A 22,570-nucleotide genomic window follows, 5' to 3' on the forward strand; every position below is an offset into this window, starting at 1 on the left:
GACAGAGCTCAGTTTGGAAGATTAAAACCTTATCTAGGTGTTAACGTCCAGGTAGTCTGCATCCCTGTGGTATTGTTACATGTCCACAGTTTGGTCACGGGACAGTGGGATGATGTAATTGTCTTATGACCGTGGGGTGATGTTTTGTCACGTGAATGGCATGTTCCCTACGGTATTTAAGGAAGGCGGCCAAAGTGTGACGCAGTTTTAGTTTCTATTTCCAGCATCTGCAGAATCAATTACGTTTGTGGCGACAAAAAAAAAAGGGGAGATTGATAAGTTCGTGGCCTAAGGTAGACGTAGTCAATTTTAGAAAACCTAGCACATTTATTTTTCCTACATTTACGCACTTAGTCTAACGATTATGGAGCATACGGATCCCTTCTTTGAAGAAGTCGGCGTCTTGGACCCCCAGAGGTGGTCCACAGGAAACGTTTGACACCACTCCTTGTGTTAATTTCTTGCTGATTACTGCCCTTTGCTCAGGCTTATCCCCACAAGTGGAAAGATTATCTCTGTAGCGACTCTATCAAAGCTCCATTTCGTTAAAAGACGACCTGATGTTTCTAACCTCAAGAGAAACCGAGTTAGATATATAGAAAATACTGCAGTTGTGCTCCAGGTATCTTTGTTCACGTAACCCCCGTATATCTAGACAGACATATCATTTGTTCTGTGCTGGCAGGCGGCCGCAACATGGCAGCACACTCCGCGAAGGCACTTCACACTGTTGCCTTTGTTTCCTCCCGCATGGATAATACATTTTTGCAATATGAACTAATTGCCACGCCATGAAATATTAATTTTTTGATGTAAACATTGTCTATAACATGACATAAAACATAACGCATAATCAACTGAAACTGCTATATGCTGGTTTCGAAACACTGGTTAGAACTAATTAGACCAGATAGACAGTGGATTTGCATTCCTTCGAAGTTGCGTGATTGGGAAGCCTGCAGAAGATTTTCGAAAAAGTTATACGCCAATGGATTGTGGTAGGAAAATGCAGAATTGGATTCGAGTCTGAGATAGAAGTCGGTTGCGTCATATGGAGTGTTCTTCGCTACCATGTGCTCAGATGAAACAGGCAACATCAGATAATGGCTATCAAATCTAGTTACCGTCATGCAGAAGCTCCAGCAAAGCATGAAATACCTCAGGTCTGGTCAACACAAACTCTGTCAGTGACATTTTAGAGCAACAAAGCAAATGTTGCCCAGAAATATGAGAAATGTCAAGCGATGTTTCCCAGCGATCATTGGTAGAGTATTGCTTTCCCAGAGATGACTTTAGAACATGAATGTGGACAGAAACACTTCAAACTATGCAGATGTGGCAAAAGTTGAAAGTGTGCTGAAGAGCGAGGAGAATTGAGACTTCAGTTGAATGTAGACGGCATGGTGTGATGAATGAAATTCAATGCACTTTAAATGCAAATTGATAAATTTTGGTAAGGATAACGAGGACGTACTACATATACATACAGATAGAGAGATAGTTAGAAATTTGTGAATATACTTTTAAATGAGCATGTTGTTAGGTTTGATCCATTTTTCTTCATGGAAAATGAAACTCAAATTAATTGCTATAGTATGTTTCTTCAATGAATGTAAATAACAAAAATGTACTCAGATGGTTGGAAGAATTTAGTGGATCAATTGAGCTATTTTCTAGTTGCACCTCTCAGGAATTGGGGTAGGGAGGAGGTCTCGTACATTATGATTGGATATAAAGGATCGTGTGAATGTCAATGAGATTGATTGTATGTGCGATTCCGAACAGACTCGCTCGCACAGATGCACGCCCCGCCGAGAGGGCCAGTGTACGCTGTTTATTACACTGCCCTTGCAGTATGCGCTATTCCAGGTGAAACTTTTCAGCAGGATATTATTCCTTACTGTAGCCTGTTTAATCGAGATTCAGTTGTTTGGCTCCTTCCAGATTCCGTTGTTTGGTGTCTGGGTTTATGGATGACGCGAAATGTAATTTGTACCTCAGTATTGATTGACCTGATTTACTTTCACGAAGTGAACGCGGAGGTAACATGCAGAGGGAAGGAAAGTGGCCCGTTCACAGACCTCATAATAATCGTTTAAAATATATCTGCGATTTTGTCTGCGCAATGACCAGTAGATTCTGTGTGAACTCATCTAACAACATCTAGACGAGATGAAGAACACTTTGGCAACCAAAACAGTTTCTACTATAAGCTATGTTGAAATACTTGCAATTTTTCTTATTGTTCTGGAAAGATTTTGATAATTCGAGTCGCAGAATCCTTTTCTTCCTACTTGTGATTACGAATTGGGCGAAACTAAAAGCAACAAATCAATGTACTCTTTCAAAATATAAAGACACGCGGTGAATTAGATCGTACTATGTGCAATGCACATCGGGTGTGAGTGGGAAAAGAAATGGAAAGTGTACTTAGCGTCAGAATAGATGCATTTTAAAATACCCCATTGACCCACTAACCTGCTTGTCTTTGAAAATTGGAGCACCGGGAGGAAATCAACTTGGTCACGGCGAGTATCTGCGACACACTTAAAAATATTTTCTTGAAGAATGTCTTGCGCGTCTATCGCTATGTTTCTGAATGTCTCTTAGCATCATTTTTAAAGGTTATTTCCATATGTAGTTTTACCACGATAACAGCTGCGGAAGTAACGGAAATGTTTGTTTTCATCCGTTTGGCTTGGACTTAATCAGAACGGTAATATAGAGAGCCCGGGTGTTATTAATACGTGAATTTATCGATGATGGCGCCAATCTCACCAAACTAAGATCGAAATTTCGGTTTATATCAATAAACCTACGTAGCAATACTGTAATAACATTTTATATTGTACATCTATGGAAGTTCGTTTAGAAATAGTGACTCGCAATTAACTTCTAAAGCACATGTTATCCGACTGTTTTTATTCCATTTATCAATTACTGTCTGTCCTCTCCCTCCACAATCCAACCGAGCATCTCGCCACCCCCACCCCGCTATTTCTCAATTCCTTAAATGGCAGTAGGGGTAAAAAATACTGACTATGCGGGTTATTGAACATAGAAAACTGAACATGCTGATGTATTTAACATCGAGAGTATTAATCTTTGTGCATATCATTATAAATGTAAACGCTTTTTTTCGTTCGCTGAAATCTACACCGCCGATATTTGTATCTTTGCGCAATATATTTATCATTGCACAATATCATTGAGGTGCTTATTCCACATAATACTACTCTGTCTTTCTCTTTTTTTTTGTAGTTAACTTAATGGCGATTGTGATCCTTTGCAAAGGAAGATGTGGTCTCTCCCGGTGTATAACGAAGTACCTGGTGTCAATGGCGGCGATGGATCTCCTAGTTATTATCACGGCTGTTTTATTAAATAGGATTCCTGGTATTTATTTCCCGAATAGCTTTCTGTCCATTACACCCGTATGTAGTCTCAGCATTGCTTTAATTTATTCAACCAGGGACAGCTCCGTTTGGTTGACAGTCGCTTTCACTTTTGATCGATTTGTGGCCATTTGCTGCCAAGAGCTGAAAACAAAATACTGCACCAAGAAGACGGCGGTTGTGGTTATAGGAACGATTAGTGTTTTGGGATGTTTGAAAAGCGTATCCTGGTATTTTATACACGAACCAATGTTTCTGGTTAATGACGTTCCCTGGTTTTGCAGTGTGAAGGAAATCCGTTACACTTCTGCCTTGTGGAGAGCATTCGACTGGTTCGACCGTATTTTGACCCCGTTCGCTCCGTTCTTCCTGATACTCCTGTTCAATGCTCTGACCGTCAGGAGGCTTCGTGTGCATGGCAATGGAGAGAAAGAGGATGACCCAGAGATCGACAACCGGAGGAAATCCATCGTTTTACTGTTTACTATCTCGGGTAGTTTCATCCTCTTGTGGATGACATATGTTGTACAATTTATTTATAAGCGTTTGACGAATAATTATCAAATTGCCGGCTACAACGATCCCAAATTTATTCTACAAGAAAGTGCTATTATGCTTCAGTTATTGAATTCTTGTACTAATACCTTTATATACGCAGTAACTCAAAGAAGTTTCAGAAAGCCGTTAAAGAACGCGGTGAAATATCTGCTTCATATAATATGTAAAATAACGTAATAATTAAAGTCTAAATCTGAATGAATATTCTTTTCATCAGAAGCATCTGTGCACCTATTCGAAGGCCAAAAACTTTAATACTGCACTTATTATTCACCTGAATTTCAAATATTTTGAGTTTGTTCGGCTGGGGCTTAATACAAGCAGAAAATACTGGAAGCACTCAGCGTGTAAACCGGCATCTGCGAAAAGATGATCAGGATTTCAGTTCCGAAACTCTTCTGCGGAACCGAAGGAAAACGAAAGCAATTTACCGTCAAACAGCAGAAAACATTGCAGAGTACAGTAGAACCGAGGGAATATTTTGGATCAGGTAAATCCGACCGGAAATCCGTTAGAAGCACATTGTGTTTCCTGGTAAGCAGACGGGATAGGGGAAAAGAAATAACAGAACTAAATTAATGGCAGACAGAAATGTCAAATTCAGATGAATTTTACAAGAATGCGTGAGCTGGGAGCATTCAAAATTAAATCTGGAAGGCTGACCCCAGGCTGAAGATGGAGTTGGCGCTTCTCATTTCGCATTGTGTTTTGTGGTAACAATGCAGGAGGCCGCAGAGACAATTGTCCAAACGGGAATGGGAAATTCCCAGCACAAATGTACTCACACTGTTCGGCGTGATCGTGTACATCTATTCCTGTATTCTGTTCCCTCTTCGCTACCCATCCTTCTTTTGATCCCAATGCCCCCAATCAGTCTCCACATTTGCACAATCTCTTACTGCCCTGTTTCCGTCTCCATTCTCCATTCTCTCGTTATCACTTTGCGTCTACTACAGTATATAAAAATTCATCCCTTGCTTGGTAGTCTTCAAAACGACACTGTCTCTAACCCTAACTTATTCGATATACACAAACATGTGCAACTCTCTTTCTATTCTCTCTCTGTCTATCCCTCTCTCGCTCTCTCTCGCCTCCCCTCTCTCTGTCTCTCTCTGTCTGTAAATATATAAATATTTTATTGCTTTACAACATTGAATCACAGTGGGTTTATTTTGACTTTTTAGGCACTGATCAACAAAAAAGACTCTTTGGTGTCAACAAATTTCAACAAGGAACAGTCAACAGTGAAAACAGATTTCATCATAGTTTTTCCATTTGCTTCTCTACTCCGATCCCCTGCCTTCTCCAGCATTCAGTTGTACCCAGGCTAATCAACAATCTATCTACCTCTGCCTGTACCAAATGATCAGATCTTCACTGCGATTGGTGTAAAGAATTCGGCAGATTCACCACTCTCTTTCTAAAGGAATTCCTCCTCATCTCCGTACTAAATAGACGACTCTCCATTCCAAGGGTGTGTCGTATTTTTTTTTAGAGTACCCCATCATAGGATACATACTTTCTACATCCACTTCATGGAGGCCTTTCGACGTTCGATAGGTGTCAAAGAGATTCACCGCCAGCCCTCCAATTTTGCTGAATTCCAGTGAGTAGAGGTTTAAAGCAATCAAACGCTTCTCTGATAAGCTTTTCAATCCCGGAATCATTTTCGTGAATCTCCTTCAAACGCTTTCCAATGTCAGCACATCGCTTCTTCAATAAGGGGCCCAAAACTGCTCGCAATACTCCAAGTGAGGCCACATCTATGCCTTATAAAGCCTCCAACATTACATTCTTGCTTTTATATTCGAGTCATTTTGAAATGAATGCTAACATCATATTTGGCTTTCTCACCACTGAATGAAGCTGCAAATTAACCTTTAGGGAATCCTGCACGAGGACCCCTACCCAGGTCCTTTTTCGCCTCAGATTTGTGAAGTTTCTCTCAATTTAGAAATTAGTACACACTTTTATTCCTTAACCATAACCATATAACAATTACAGCACGGAAACAGGGCATCTCGGCCCTTCTAGTCTGTGCCGAATACTCACTCTCACCTAGTCCCACCGACCTGCACTCAGCCCATAACCCTCCATTCCTTTTCTGTCCATATATCTATCCAATTTAACTTTAAATGACAGCATCAAACCAGCCTCAACCACTTCTGCTGGAAGCTCGTTCCACACAGCTACCACTCTCTGAGTAAAGAAGTTCCCCCTCATGTTACCCCCAAACTTTTGCCCTTTAACTCTCAACTCCTGTCCTCTTGTTTGAATCTCCCCCACTCTCAATGGAAAAAGCCTATCCACGTCAACTCTATCTATCCCCCCTTATAATTTTAAATACCTCTATCAAGTCCCCCCTCAACCTTCTACGCTCCAAGAAATAAAGACCTAACATGTTTAACCTTTCTCTGTAACTTAGGAGATGAAACTCGGGCAACATTCTAGTAAATCTCCTCTGTATTCTCTTAATTTTATTGACATCTTTCCTATAATTCGGTGACCAGAACTGAACATAATACTCCAAATTTGGCCTTACCAATGCCTTATACAATTTCAACATTACATCCCAACTCCTATACTCAATACTCTGATTTATAAACGCCAGCATACCAAAAGCTTTCTTCACCACCCTATCCACATGAGATTCCACCTTCAGGGAACTATCCACCATTATTCCTAGATCCCTCTATTCTACTGCATTCTTCAATGCCCTACCATTTACCATGTATGTCCTATATTGATTAGTCCTACCACAATGTAGCACCTCATATTTATCAGTATTAAACTCCACCTGCCATCTTTCAGCCGACTCTTCTTAGTGGTCTAAATGTCTCTGCAAGCTTTGAAAACCTATTTCATTATCCACAACTCCATCTAGCTTAGTTTCATCTGCATACTTACTAATCCAATTTACCACCCATCATCCAGACCATTAATATATATGACAAACAACATTGGACCCAGTACAGATCCCTGAGGCACACCACTAGACACCTCCAATCTGACACACAGTTATCCACCACTACTCTCTAGCGTCTCCCATCCAGCCACTGCTGAATCCATTTTACTACTTCGATATTAATGCCTAACGATTGAACCTTCCTAACTAACCTTCCGTGTGGAACCTTGTCAAAGGCCGTACAGAAGTCCTTCTACCAAAGTGAATATTACTCATTTACCGACGCTGCATTCCACCTGTCATTTAATTGTCCATTCTCCTTATCCATCTAATTCCTTCTGCAGCTGCTGTGCTTCCTGAAATCTACCTACTCCTCCACCTATCCTTTATCGTCTATATACACAGCCACAAACCATCAATTCTGTTGTCCAAATCATTGTCATAAAACATAAAAAGTGGTCCCAACGAAGACCCCCGTGGAACACCACTGGTCATTGGCAGGCAACCAGAAAAGTTTGCCTTTATTTCCACTCGTTGCCTCCTGTCTATCAGCCAATGCTCAATCCATGCCAGAATCTTTCCTGTAATACTATGGGCTTTTAACTTGACAAGCAGCCTCATGTGTGGCACGTTATCAAAGGCCTTCTGTTACTCTCTTTTACTAAAGGGTGGAGTGAAGTGACACTCGCATATTTCTAGTACTCTGGAACCATGCTAGAATCCATTGATTCTTGAAGGATCATTACTATTGCCTCCACAATATCTTCATCTACCTCTTTCAGAACACTAGGATGTAGACCATCCCGTCCAGGTGACTTATCCACTTTCAGTCCTTTCAGTTCCCTAGTAATGGCAACTTCACACACCTCTGACGCCTGACACTACTGAACTTCCAACATGCTGCTGGTGTCTTCCACAGTGGAGACTGATGAAAAATACTTTTTTCAGTTAGGCTGCCATTTCTTACTTCCCCATTGCTACTTCTTCAGCATTATTTTTCAGTGGTTCGATATCTACTCTTTCCTCGTCTTTACATTTTATACATATGCAGAAACGTTTGGAATCTCTTTTAATGTTATTGGCTATCTTATTTTCGTATTCCATCTTTTCCATCTTTATGAGATTTTCAGTAGCCTACTGTTGGTTTGTAAAAGATTCCCAATCCTCTAATTTACACTATTTTTTGCTCTATTATATGCCACTCTTCAGCTTTTATGCTGGTTTTGACTTCTCTTGGCATCCACAGTTATGTCATCCTGCATTTAGAATACTTCTTTGTTGGGATGAATCTAATTTACCCTTCCTGTATTGATCCCAGAAATTCCAGACATTGCTGCTCTGCTGTCAGCCCTTGCTAATTTTCCGGTCCAGTAAATCCTGGTCAACTCCTCTCTCATGCCTCTGTAATTCCTTCTTACTCCCCTCTAATAATGATACTTCTGACTTTGGCTTCTCCTTCTGAAATTGCAGGGTGAATTCCTTCATATTAAGATCACTGTCCCCAAAGGCTTCCTTTAGCTTAAGCTTTCTATTCAATTCCAGTTCATTGCGCAACACTCAATCCAGAATAGCTGATCTCCATGTGGGCTCAACCATGAATTGCTCTGAAACGACATATTGTCGGCGTTCTATAAAATCTCCTCTCCTGGGATTCAGTACCATCTTGATTCAAGGATTCAAGGTACATTTATTATCAAAGTATGTATGCGGTATACAACCTTGAGATTCGTCTTCCCACAGACAGTCACGAAAAAATGTGTAAGAAGATACATGGAACTGGTTCAAATAATAGCACCAATACCAAACGTTCAAAAATATAATACAAACGGCAAAAAAACAGACAAGGGATAACACCTTACATAACCCAACAACTCTAAAAGGTAATCGAAGGAGCACAAGCACATTCTACTCAGTTCAGCCCAGCTCAATACACTGCAGGCCACAGGCCACAGGCTGCCTTAATCAAAATCGCACAGAAGAAGAACAACAACAAAACATGAGTGCCCAGAAACCAGAAATGCATCACATCATGAACCAGTGTCCAATCCATAAACTGCACCGATTAAACCTTGTCCAAGACCAGAACTCAGGCAGCATCCTCTGACAGCATCGAGGGAGAAAGAGACCACTCGAATGCAGACATCTTCCTGCGGGAGCAGCAAGCGAGAGGGAAGCAGAGACTGTCACGCCTAGCCACCATCCGCCACCAGCAGAGACCGAGAGGCTGGTAGACAGCGCAGAATACTCGCTCGCCGACCACTCTCGCTTCTTTTACTTCAGATCTTCTCGACGCTTTAATCAGCTGGATCCGAGAGAAATGGAGTCAATCAAGAGATTGCGCGCTCTCTCCAGGGTTCTTGGATTCCTGTCCGCACACTTCACTCGAAACCTCACGGAACACACTCGGAGACAGCAAAGTGCCACATCGTCCATTCAGCCACCAAAATGTAGATCACGGATTCCACAGTAGCAGAAACAACCTTGAAAGCCGAAAAAGATATGAAAGAACTGAAGAAAGTTATTTGCATCGCCTGGAGGATTTCGCCCTTGGTTACATTCTTCACTGGCGTCATCTTCATTCCCCCCCCCAACACACACAATTTACCAGCATATTGAAATCCTCCATGACTATTGTAACATTGCTCTTTTGAGATGCATTTTCTATCTCCGTAGTAACTTGTAGCCACATCGTTACTGTTGTTCGGAAGTCTGTATATAATTCCCATCAGGATCTTTTTACAATTACATTTTCCTAGCGATTATACCCCCTCTGATCTTATGCCATCTCTTTCTCTTAATTTGATTTTTTTTTAACCAACAGACCCACCGCGCTTCCTCCTCGTATTGTCTGTCCTATCGATAAAGTATGCATTGGTGGACGTTAAACTGCCAACTATAATTTTCTATCAGCCACGATTCACTGCTGCCCACAACAAGCCTGTCTGTAACTGGGCTACAAGATGGTGTTCCCTATTTGGTATACTGCGTGCATTCAGATATATCACATTTAGTCCTGTAGTCATCGCCCTTTTCAGTTTTGACCCCCTTTTATATTGCAACTTCTCTTGTTCACTGCGTTTTTGCTCTATCATTAGCCTCTCCTTTCTAGCATATTCACTACACTCTGCTTCTATTTGTAATCCAACTACCCCATCCTCAATTCTAACACTCCGGCTACTATCCTCCCGCAAAATTAGTTTAAACTCTCCCGACAGCTCGAGCAAACCTGCCAGAAAGGATACTGGTCTCCTTCGGATTCAGATGAAACACATCCCTTTCGCACAGGTTGTATCTACTCCTAAAGAGATGCCAATGATCTATAACTCTGAACTCACGCCCCTGCACCAGTTCCTCAGCATTCATCTGCCAAATCATTGTATTCTGAACTCAATGGGCACAGACAGTAATCTAGAGGTTACTACCCTGGATGTCCTCCTTTTTAGCTTTTTACCTTGCTCCTTCAAATCTCTCATTAGGACTCCCTCACCTTTCTTACCTATGTCATTAATGCCAACGTGTACCAAGGATTCTGGCTGCCCACTCCGCCGTCATCCTCTGCCCCTCCACCCCCCACCACCTTTGGACCCGATCCGCGACATCAACGACCCTGGCACCTGGAAGCCAACAGACTATCCGGCTGTCTCGATCACATCCACAGAATCTTTTCTGTATTTCACTGACCATGGAATCTCCTATCATTACTGCAGTTCTCTTCACCTCTCTACTCTTCTGAGCCAGAGTTCCACACTCAGCACCAGAGACACAATCACTGCGGCTCTCCCGGGCAGGTCTTCCCCTCAACAATATCCAAAGTAGTATACTTATTATTGAGGGTTATAGACGCAGGAGTACTTTGCACTGGTTACATATTTCCCTTGCTTCTCCTGAAGTCATCAAGTTACATGTTTCTTGCAACCTAGGAGTTACTACCTCCTTCCAGATCTTATCTTTCACTCCCTCGGTTTGCCATAGGAGCCGAAGGTCATCAAGCTGCAGCTGCAGTTCCTTAACACGTTCTCAGAGGTGCTACAGCTTGGTGCACCTTGTGCAGATGTGGTTATCTGGGAGACCAGACATCTCCCACCATCCCCACGTCTCACGCTAAACAAATCACGGCTGCTACAGTCATTCTTACTGCACTAACTGTGCCTTAAGAAATGAAGAACGAAGAATACAGAGGAAGAACAAGAAACTTATCAGCTATTTACGTCGTCTAAGCCTGATGAAACAAAGTCACTCCAACACTGGCCTATTCACACAATGGCCGCTCCGCTTGCCCCTGCCTATCTTTATTCAACCTTTCAAATGAATCCGTTCACTGATTCGGCACAATCTAACTATGACAACTGCCGCGAGGTGCTGCCTTTTTACACTTCAGCCTTGGAAGTAAATGAAATCACTGCTTTTTCTTGTGCTCCCACTCAGATGTTAGTCAAGGCTCCAGCAATAGTGCCTCTGGATCCTATACCTGTGGAAAATGTGTCCAGATTCAGCTTCTGAAGGACCGTGTTGCAGCACTGGAGAGGCAACTGGACGACGTTAGGTTAATCCAGGAGAACGAGAGTTTTCTGGACAGGACCTACAGTGTGATCGTTACACCCAGGATACAGGAAGAGAGAAGGAGGACGACGATGAGCAAGGAAAGGATGCTTAAAGTACAGGAGACCCCGGGAGATGTGCCTCTCGTAAACAGGTTGTCACTTTTGGAAGCTGTCGGGACAGAAGGCACTGCCAGTCTGAGAGACGGACGGGTCTGCGAGTCAACAATTGGCGCTGAGGCAAAGCCGAGGAGACAGACGCCAGGCAGAACCGTGGTAGGAGGGGACTCCATAGTGAGAGGTACAGAAAGGGGTTTCTGTGGCAACAGGCGAGATTTAAGGATGGTGTGTTGCTTTCCTGGTGCTGGGATCCAGGATGTCACGGACCGATTGCTGGGAATCCTCAAGAGTGAAAGTGAACATCCGGTTCCCCGTGCTGGAGTGGTCAAGAACAGGGAGATAATGGATCTCAATGTGTGGCTGAGGAACTGGTGCAGGAAGCAAGGATTTACATTCCTGGACCACTGGGATATGTTTCGGGGTAAGGGTGAATTGTACAAAAGGGACGGGTTGCACCTTAATAAGCCGGGCACCAGCATTCTGGCAGGCAGGTTTGCCTCTGCAACACGGGTGTGTTTAAACTAAGTAGTTGGGGGGAGGGGACGAACTGGAAACATAAGGATGGAGAAAAAGGGAAAGTGAGAATAAGAAAAGTTAAGAATGACAGCAGAATCAACAGAGCAGAAAGCTCAAGAAGGGATTGTACAGTATGGCCAAGTGAAATAGGAATTGATACGGGAGGTGAGGGGAGTAATGAATTAAAAGTATTCTATATGAACGCACGGAGTATAAGAAATAAAGTGGATGAGCTTGAGGCACAGTTGGAAATTGGTAAGTATGATGTTGTGGGAATAACAGAGACATAGCTTCAAGTGGACAGGGCCTGGGAAATGAATATTCAAGGTTATACGTCCTATCGAAAGGACAGACTGATGAACAGAGGGGGTGGGATGGCTCTGTTGGTGAGGAATGATATTCAGTCCCTTGCGAGGGGGGACATAGAATCAGGAGACGTAGAGTCAGTATGGATAGAACTGAGAAATTCTAAGGGTAGAAAGACCCTAATGGGACTCATCTACAGGCCCTCAAACAGTAGTTTGGATGTTGGGTGTAAGTTGAATCAAGAGTTAAAATTGGCATGTTGCAAAGGTAATGCTACAGTTGTTATGGGGGATTTCAAAATGCAGGTAGACTGGAGGAATCAGGTTGGAACTGGACCCCAAGAAAGGGAGTTTGTGGAGTCCCTCCGAGATGGATTCTTAGAACAGCTTGTACTGGAGCCTACCAGAGAGAACGCAATTCTAGATCTAGTGTTGTGCAATGAATCGGATTTGATCAGGGACCTCGAGGTAAAGGAGCCATTAGGAAGTAGTGATCATAATATGATAAGTTTTAATCTACAATTTGAGAGGGAGAAGGGAAACTGGGAAGTGTCAGTATTACAGTTGAACAAAGGGAACTATGGTGCTATGAGGGAGGAGCCGGCCAAAGTTCAATGGAACAATTCCCTAGCAGGGATGACAGTGGAACAGCAATGACAAGTGTTTCTGGAAATAATGCGGAAGGTGCAGGATCAGTTCATTCCAAAGAGGAAGAAAGATCCTAAGGGGAGTAAGGGGAGGCCGTGGCTGACAAGGGAAGTAATGGACAGTATAAAAATAAAAGAGAAGAAGTATAACATAGCAAAGACGAGTGGGAAGCCGGAGGATTGGGAAAATTTTAAAGAGCGACAGAAGGTAACTAGAAAGGCAATACACGGAGAAAAAATGAGGTACGCCCGTAAACTAGCCAAGAATATAAAGGAGGATAGTAAAAGCTTCTTTAGGTATGTGAAAAGGGAAAAAATAGTTAAGATCAAAATTGGGCCCTTGAAGACAGAAGCGGGTGAATTTATTATGGGGAACAATGAAATGGCAGAAGAGTTGAACAGGTACTTTGGATCTGTCCTCACTAGAGAAGACACAAACAATCTCTCAGATGTAATAGTGGCCAAAGGACCTAGGGTAATGGATGAATTGAAGGAAATTTATATTAGGCAGGAAATGGTGTTGGATAGGCTGTTGGGTCTGAAGGATGATAAGTCCCCGGGACCTGATACCCTGCATCCCAGGGTACTTAAGGAGGTGGCTTTAGAAATTGTGGACGCATTGGTAATCATTTTCCAATGTTCTATAGATTCAGGATCAGTTCCTGTGGATTGGAGGGTGGCTAATGTTGTTCCTCTCTTCAAGAAGGGAGGAAGAGAGAAAACAGGGAATTATAGACCAGTTAGCCTGACGTCGCTGGTGGGAACGATGCTGGAGTCAATTATAAAAGATGAAATTACGACACATCTGGATAGTAGTAACAGGATTGGTCCGAGTCAGCATGGATTTACGAAGGGGAAATCGTGCTTGACTAATCTTCTGGAATTTTTTGAGGATATAACTATGAAAATGGACAAGGAAGAGCCAGTGGATGTAGTGTACCTGGACTTTCAGAAAGCCTTTGATAAAGTCCCACATAGGAGATTAGTGGGCAAAAATAGGGCACATGGTATTGGGGGAAGAGTACTGACATGGATTGAAAATTGGCTGGCTCACAGAAAACAAAGTGTAGTGATTAACAGGTCCCTTTCAGAATGGCAAGCGGTGATCAGTGGGGTACCGCAGGGTTCAGTTCTGGGACCGCAGCTGTTTACAATATATATTAATGATTTAGATGAGGGAATTAAAAGTAACATTAGCAAATTTGCTGATGACACAAAGCTGGGTGGCTGTGTGAAATGTGAAGAGAATGTTATGGGGACAGGCTGGCTGAGTGGGCAGATGCATGGCAGATGCAGTTTAATGTGGATAAATGTGAGGTTATCCACTTTGGTGGTAAGAACGGGAAGGCAGATTATTATCTAAATGGAGTCAAGTTAGGAAAAGGGGAAGCACAACGAGATCTAGGTGTTCTTGTACATCAGTCACTGAAAGCAAGCATGCAAGTACAGCAGGCAATGAAGAAATCTAATGGCATGCTAGCATTCATAACAAGTGGAATTGAGTATAAGAGCAAAGAGGTCCTTCTGCAGCTGTACAGGGTCCTGGTGAGACAACACCTGGAGTACTGTGTGCAGTTTTGGTCTCCAAATTTGAGGAAGGACATTCTTGCTATTGAGGGAGTGCAGCGTAGGTTCACAAGGTTAATTCCCGGGATGGCGGGACTGTCATATGTCGAAAGATTGGAGCGACTGGGCTTGTATACTCTGGAATTTAGAAGGCTGAGAGGGGATCTTATTGAAACATATAAGATTATTAAGGGATTGGACACGCTGCAGGCAGGAAGCATGTTCCCGCTGATGGGTGAGTCCAGAGCCAGAGGCCACAGTTTAAGAATGTGTAGGCCATTTAGAACGGAGTTGAGGAAAAACTTTTTCACCCAGAGAGTGGTGGATAAATGGAATGCTCTGCCCCAGAAGGCTGTGGAGGCGAAGTCTCTGGATGCTTTCAAAAAAGAGATGAATATAGCTCTTAAAGATAGCGGAATCAAAGGTTATGGGGATAAAGCAGGAACTTGATACTGATAGTGGATAATCAGCCATGATCACAGTGAATGGCGGTGCTGACTCGAAGGGCCGAATGGCCTACTCCTGAACCTATTGTCTGTTGTCTATTGTCCATTGTAAATCACTTCTCTTCCCTCTCTCAATAACCTGGGCTATATATCTATATAATGGCCTGGAGACTTACATACCCTAATGCTCTTTAAGGGACCCATCGAGAACTCCTCATTTACATCGTATATTATTACTCTCGACACTGATCTCCCTACCATCTATATCCTTCTCCTTGGAAAATACCAAAGCAAAGGATTCGTTGAGGACATCTCCCGCATACTCTGCACCCATGGAAATGTTACCACCTTTTATCCTTGAATCCTGGGTCTTGACGGGCTCGGACCCCGGATCTAGGCGAGGACAAGACGTGGCTACAGGACTGGACGTGGAATTCCTGCATAGGAGGAGGCATATGGACAGGACGAGAACACAAAGCCTTGACTTGGACATATCGAGGTTCTTGAACTAGGCTTGGACTAGACGAGGTTCTTGGACGTGGTTTGGACTAGACGAGGTTCTTGGACGTGGTTTGGACTAGAGGAGGGACTCCTGGACAGGACGAGAAACTCCTGGACAGGACGATGGAACTCCTGGACAGGACGAGGGAACTCCAGCACCAGGCTGGGCGAGGTACTCCTGGGCTGGGCGAGGGAACTCCAGGGCTGGGGGAGGGAACTCCTGTACAGGACGAGGAACTCCAGCACAGGACGAGGAAACTCCAGGGCAGGACGTGGCTCTTGAACTAGATTTGGCTCGGCTCTTGGACTTGGCTAAGTTAGGTACTAGGGTACGGATCCGCGATTCCTGCTTGGGCTCGGAGCCACCGAGGCCTTTCTAGGACGCAGGGCCGGGACCCTCTTTAGGACGCAGGGCCGGGATGACTGCCGAGGATATTTGCCGAGGTAACTGTCCAAGTAACTGCAGAAGATACTAGCCAAGGTCACTGCCGAGGATACTTGACGAAGTGGCAGATGAAGGTTGCAGGCGAGGTAACCATCGGGGATTCGGAAGGGAGGGGAAGAGAACAGTCCAGCAGGGAATCTTTGGTTTGCAGAGGTATTTAAGTACCAGCCCAAAATGAGAATCAGACGCCTCAATTAATGCACCCAATGGAACAAGGGAAAACAGGAAAACCAGGAATAAGGATCGATGAGCCGGACCGTCAACCAGAATTCGGATATCATGACATACTCAATACTTTGATTTATGAATGCCAGGATGCCAAAAGTCTTCTTTACAACCCTGTCTACCTGTGACGCCACTTTCAGGGAACTTTGTATCTGAAATCCCAGATCCCTTTGTTTCTCCGCACTCCTCAGTTTTCCACCATTTACTGCGTATGTCCTACCTTGATTTGTCCTTCCAAAATGCAACACCCCACACTTGTCTGCATTTAATTCCATCTGCCATTTTCTGTCCCATTTTTCCAGTCGGTCCAGATCCCTCTGCAAGCTTTGAAAGCCCTCCTCGCTGTCCACAATGCCTCCGATCTTAGTGTTATCAGCAAACTTGCTGATCCAATTCACCACATTATCATCTAGATCATTGATAGACAACAAACAACAATGGTCCCAGCACAGATCCCTGAGGCACACAACTAGTCACAGGCCTCCAGTCTGAGAAGCAATCATCCACTACCACACGCTGTCTGCTCTCACACAGCCAATTTCGAATCCAGTTTACAACCTCTCCATGGATACAGCCAATTTCGAATCCAGTTTACAACCTGTCCATGGATAGCAGCCAATTTCTAATCCAGTGTGCAACCTCTCCATGGATAACAGCCAATTTCTAATCCAGTGTACAACCTTTCCATGGATAACAGCCAATTTCTAATCCAGTGTACAACCTCTCCATGGATAACAGCTAATTTCGAATCCAGTTTACAACCTGTCCATGGATAACAGCCAATTTCTAATCTAGTTTACAACCTCTCCAAGGATAACAGCCAGTTTCGAATCCACGTTACAACCTCTCCATGGATATCATATATTCAAGCCTCATGCTGACTTTCTCATCTCTTTGCATTAACGCAATACTTGTCCCTTAAGCGCTTGGCAAGGCGCCACGTTAATAAGGCTGAGATTCACACCACTCCTTGTGTTGATTTCTTGCTGACTGCTTTATATTGGTGCCCTTTGCTCAGGCTTATCCCCACAAGTGGAAAGATTAGCTATGTATCTACTCTGTCAAGGCCCCTTTTCGTTAAAAGACGACCTCATATTTCTAACCTCAAGAGAAAGGGAGTTATATATATAGCAAAGACTTCAGTTGTGCTCCAGGTAACTTTGTTCACGTACGCCCGCTATATCTGGATAGACATATCATTCGTTCTGTGCTGGCGGGCGGCCGCAACATGGCAGAACACTTTGTGAAGAAACGTGACACTGTTGCTTCTGTTTCTTTCCACATGGATAACACATTTTTGCAATCTGAACTAATTGCCACGCCATGAAATATTAATTTTTTGGTGCAAACATTGTCTGTAACATGACGTAAAACATTACGCATGATCAACTGCACCTGTTATATCCTAGTTTCGAAACACTGGTTAGAACTAATTAGACTAGATAGACAATGGATTTGCATTATCTCGAAGATGCGTCAAAGGGAAACCTGGACAAGATTTTTGGAAAAGTTATACGCCACTGGATCGTGATAAGAAAATGCAGAATTAGATTCGCGTCGAAGATAGACGCCCATTGCATTATATGGGTTTCTCTACTCTACCATGTGCTCAGATAAAATAGGCAGCATTAGATAATGACTATCAAATCTAGTTACCGTCATGCAGAAGCTCCAGCAAAGCATGAAATATCTCAGGTCTAGTCAACACAAACCCTGCCAGTGACATTTTAGAGCAACAAAGCAAAGGTTGCCTTGATATATGAGAAATGTCAAGCGATGTTTCCCAGCGGTCAATGGTAAAGTATTGCTTTCCCAAAGGTGACTTTAGAACATGAATGTAGACAGAAACACTTCAAACTATGCAGATGTGGCAAAAGTTGAAATTATGCTAAGGAGCAGGGAGAAGTGAGACTTCAATTGAATGTGGACGGTATTGTGTGATGAGTGAAATTCTTTCTTTTCAATCTTTTTATTAAGTTTCAAAATTAAACATAACAATAATAGTAACAGTACATAGAGATCGGGGTTACAATAATAACAGTTAATATGAATAAGCATAGATTTCAAGTAACAAATATAGTTCAGCCTCCCAATCTCAAGTAACTAATCATGGAAAAGATATTTTATAAAGAGAAAAAAGAAAACACCCTAAACTAAAGAAAAAGTAAACTAAAAAAAAGGAGAGCTTGGGCTGTCATATTACATCGGCTAAAATTATTAATTGTAGTTAACTCCGCTCCTCTATACATGAACACAAAAATTACTACAAAGGATTCAGAAAGGGTCAACTTACATCATAAGAAAATATTGAATAAATGGCCTCCAAGTTTTTTTCAAATTTAACCGAAGGATCCATAGAACCACTCTTAATTTGGAAAAAAAGTAGGAGTGATGAGTGAAATTCAATGTACTTTCAACGCAAAGTGATAAATCTTGGTAAGGATAACGAGGACGTACTGCATATAGATATACATAGATAGATAGTCAGACATTTGTGAATATCCTTTTAAATGAGCATGTTATTCAGTTTGATCCATTTTTATGCATGGAAAATGAAACTCAGATTAATTGCTATACTATCTTTGTTCAATGAATATAAATAACAAAAGTGTACTCAGATGTTTGGAAGACTTTAATGGATAAAGTAAGCTATTTTCTAATTGTACCTCTCAGGAATTGTGCTCGGTAGGTGGACTTATCCACTATAAATGTATATAAAGGATCGTGTGAATGTCAATTAGATTGAATGTATGTGCGATTCCGAACAGACTCGCTCGCACAGATGCACGCCCCGCCGAGAGGGCCAGTGTACGCTGTTTATTACACTGCCCTTGCAGTTTGCGCTATTCCAGGTGAAACTTTTCAGCAGGATATTATTCCGTACTGAATACTCTTTATTCCAGAGTCCGTTGTTTGGCTCCTTCCAGATTCCGTTGTTTGGTGGCTGGGTTTATGGATGACGCGAATTGTTATTTGTACCTCAGTATTAATTGAATTGATTTACTTTCACGAAGTGAACGCGGAGATTAGACGCAGTGGGAAGGAAAGGGGCCAGTTCATAGACCTCATAATAATCGTTTAAAATATATCTGCAATTTTGCCTGCGTTAAGTGTCCGGCAGCTTCTGTCCGTACTCATCCAACAACATCGAGACGAGAAGAAAAACAACATTTTGGCAATCAAAGCAGTTTCTACTTTAAGCTATGTTGAAATGCTTATAATTTTACTTATTGTTCTGGAAATATTTTGATAATTCCAGTCACGGGATCTTTTTCTTCCTACTTGTGATTACGAATTGGGCGAAACGTAAAGTAGCATGTCAATGCACTTTTAAATATATAGAGACGCGCTGTGAATTGGGTCGTACTATGTGCAATGCACATCGGGTGTGAGTGGGAAAATGAAATGGAAAGGGTATTTAGCGACAGAATAGAGGCAAGTTAAAATACCCCATTAATCCACTAACCTGCACGTTTTTGAAAATTGGAGCACCGGGAGGAAACCAACTTAGTCACGGGGAGGATCTGCGACGCACTTAAAAATATTTTCTTGAAGAATGTCTTGCGCGCTGTCGCTTTGTTTCTGAATGTCTCTCAGCATCATTTTTGAAGGTTATATCCAAATGTAGCTTTATCACAATAGCAGCTGCGGAAGTAAATGAAATGATTGTTTTCATCGATTTGGTTTGGAATTCATCACAACGGGATGGGTTGTAACAAGTATGGATAGCCCGGGTTTAGTAATACGTCAATTTATCGATGATGGCAACAATCTAACCAAAATAACAACGAAAATTTCGTTTTATATTAATAAATTCAAGTTATAATAATGACATTTTATATTTTGTATCGTATGGAAGTTCGTTGAGAAATTGTGACTCGCAATTAACGTAAAGCACAGTTTATCCGACTGATTTTATTCCATTAATCAATTTCTGTCTGTCCTCTCCCTCCGCAATCCAGCCGACCATCCCGCAATTTCTCAATTCCTTAAATGACAGTACGGATAAAGAGTACTGACTATGCAGGTTATTGAACATGGAAAACTGACCATATTGAAGTGTTTAGCATCGAGACTTTTAATCTTTGTGCATATCATTATAAATGTAAACGCTTATTTTCGTTCGCCAAAATCTACATCGCCGATATTTGTATCTTTGCGCAATATATTTATCATTGCACAATATCATTGAGGTGCTTATTCCACATAATACTACTCTGTCTTTCTCTTTTTTTGTAGTTAACTTAATGGCGATTGTGATCCTTTGCAAAGGAAGATGTGGTCTCTCCCGGTGTATAACGAAGTACCTGGTGTCAATGGCGGCGATGGATCTCCTAGTTATTATCACGGCTGTTTTATTAAATAGGATTCCTGGTACTTATTTCCCGAATAGCTTTCTGTCCATTACACCCGTATGTAGTCTCACCATTGCTTTAATTTATTCAACCAGGGACAGCTCCGTTTGGTTGACAGTCGCTTTCACTTTTGATCGATTTGTGGCCATTTGCTGCCAAGAGCTGAAAACAAAATACTGCACCGAGAAGACGGCGGTTGTGGTTATAGGAACGATTAGTGTTTTGGGATGTTTGAAAAGCGTACCCTGGTATTTTATACACGAACCTATGTTTGTGATCAGTGATGTTCCCTGGTTTTGCAGAATGAAGGAAATCCGTTATACTTCTTCCTTGTGGAGAGCATTCGACTGGTTCGACCGTATTTTGACCCCGTTCGCTCCGTTCTTCCTGATACTCCTGTTCAATGCTCTGACCGTCAGGTACATCCTAGTAGCTAGTAAAGCTCGCAGGAGGCTTCGTGTGCATGGCAATGGAGAGAAACAAGGTGACCCAGAGATCGACAACCGGAGGAAATCCATCGTTTTACTGTTTACTATCTCGGGTAGTTTAATTCTCTTGTGGATGACAAATGTTGTACAATTTATTTATAAGCGTTTTACGATTAATAATCAAATTGCCGGCTACAACGATCCCAAATTTATTCTACGAGAAAGTGCTGTTATGCTTCAGTTATTGAATTCTTGTACTAATACCTTTATATACGCAGTAACTCAAAGAAGTTTCAGAAAGCAGTTAAAGAACGCGGTGAAATATCCACTTTATATAATATGTGAAATAACGTAATAATTAAAGTCTAAATCTGAATTGATATTCTTTTCATCAGAAGTATCTGTGCACCTATTCGAAGACAACTGCACTTATTATTCACTTGAATTTCAAATATTTTGAGTTTGTTCGGCTGGGGCTTAATACAAGCAGAAAATACTGGAAGCACTCAGCGTGTAAGCCAGCATCTGAGGAAGGATGATCAGGATTTCAGTGCCGAAACTCTTCGGCGGAACGGAAAGAAAACAAAAGCAATTGACTGTTCAGCAGCAGAAAACGTTGCAAGGACAATAGAACAGAGGGAATATCGGATGCGGTAAATCCAGCTGAAAGTCAGGAGGAAGCATATTGTGTTTCCAGATACGCAGACGGGATAGGAGAAAAGAAATAACTGAACTAAGTTAATGACAATCAGGAATGTCAAATTCAGATGAATGTTACAAGAATGTATGAGATGGGAGAATTCGAAATTAAATCTGGAAGGCTACGGTGATCCCAGGCTGAAGGTGGAGTTGTCGCTTCTCATCTTGCGTTGTGTTTTGTGGTAACAATGCAGGAGGCCACAGAGACAATTGTCTAAACGAGAATGGGAAATTTCAAGCATAAATGTACTCACACAGTTTGGCGTGATCGTGTTCATTTATTCCTGTCTTCTGTTCCCTCTTCGCTACCCATTCTTCTCTTGATCGCCAATACCCCCAGCCAGTCTCCACATTTGCACAATATCTTACTATCCTATTCTCCCTCTCCATTCCCCATTTTCACGTTATCACTTTGCGTTTAATACAGCGTGTAGAATTTCATCCCTTGCTTGGCAGCCTTCAAAATGGCACTGTCTCTAGCCCTATCTTCTTTGATATATACAAGCATGTGCAATCTCTCTCTCTCTCTGTCTCTGTCTCTGTCTCTCTCCTCCACTCTCTCTTTTTCTCTCTGTCTCTATATGTCACAACCACGGATTCGGCATCGCAGCAGATACAGCAATTGCGCTTGTGAATTTGCAGGTGTCAGGTAATTATTATTTAATCGTGATAGTATTTAACTCCATTCTTGTCCTCGTAGTGCTTGTCGGGAGTTGAGCAGAGCATAGCAAAGCTTCGCTGCTGTTTTGTATTCGGCCTTCCCTGAGATATTGGACTTTCAAATTAACTGGCTCTGAAGACTAGCGGTGTTTGTTTACTGTTTTGATATTCTTTTCAGCCGCCGTGTAGGCTTGGTTTTCCTTTGAGAGTTTTAGTTAACGGCCCTGTTTGGCCTAGCGTTTATTGTTTTATTTTTCCCTT

General features: G+C 42.3%; 1 protein-coding gene across 1 annotated transcript; it reads left to right on the forward strand.

The window, feature by feature from the left end:
* The first annotated feature begins 18,949 nt into the window (after positions 1 to 18,949).
* Positions 18,950 to 21,305, forward strand: LOC140203570 (probable G-protein coupled receptor 139). Its single transcript, XM_072269615.1, has 2 exons — positions 18,950 to 19,019; positions 20,407 to 21,305. Exons 1-2 carry the CDS (start codon positions 18,950 to 18,952, stop codon positions 21,303 to 21,305), a joined length of 969 nt encoding a protein of 322 aa, XP_072125716.1.
* Positions 21,306 to 22,570: the final 1,265 nt, after the last annotated feature.

This window comes from Mobula birostris, chromosome 10 (assembly GCF_030028105.1).
Source record: "Mobula birostris isolate sMobBir1 chromosome 10, sMobBir1.hap1, whole genome shotgun sequence".
NCBI lineage: Eukaryota > Metazoa > Chordata > Chondrichthyes > Myliobatiformes > Myliobatidae > Mobula > Mobula birostris.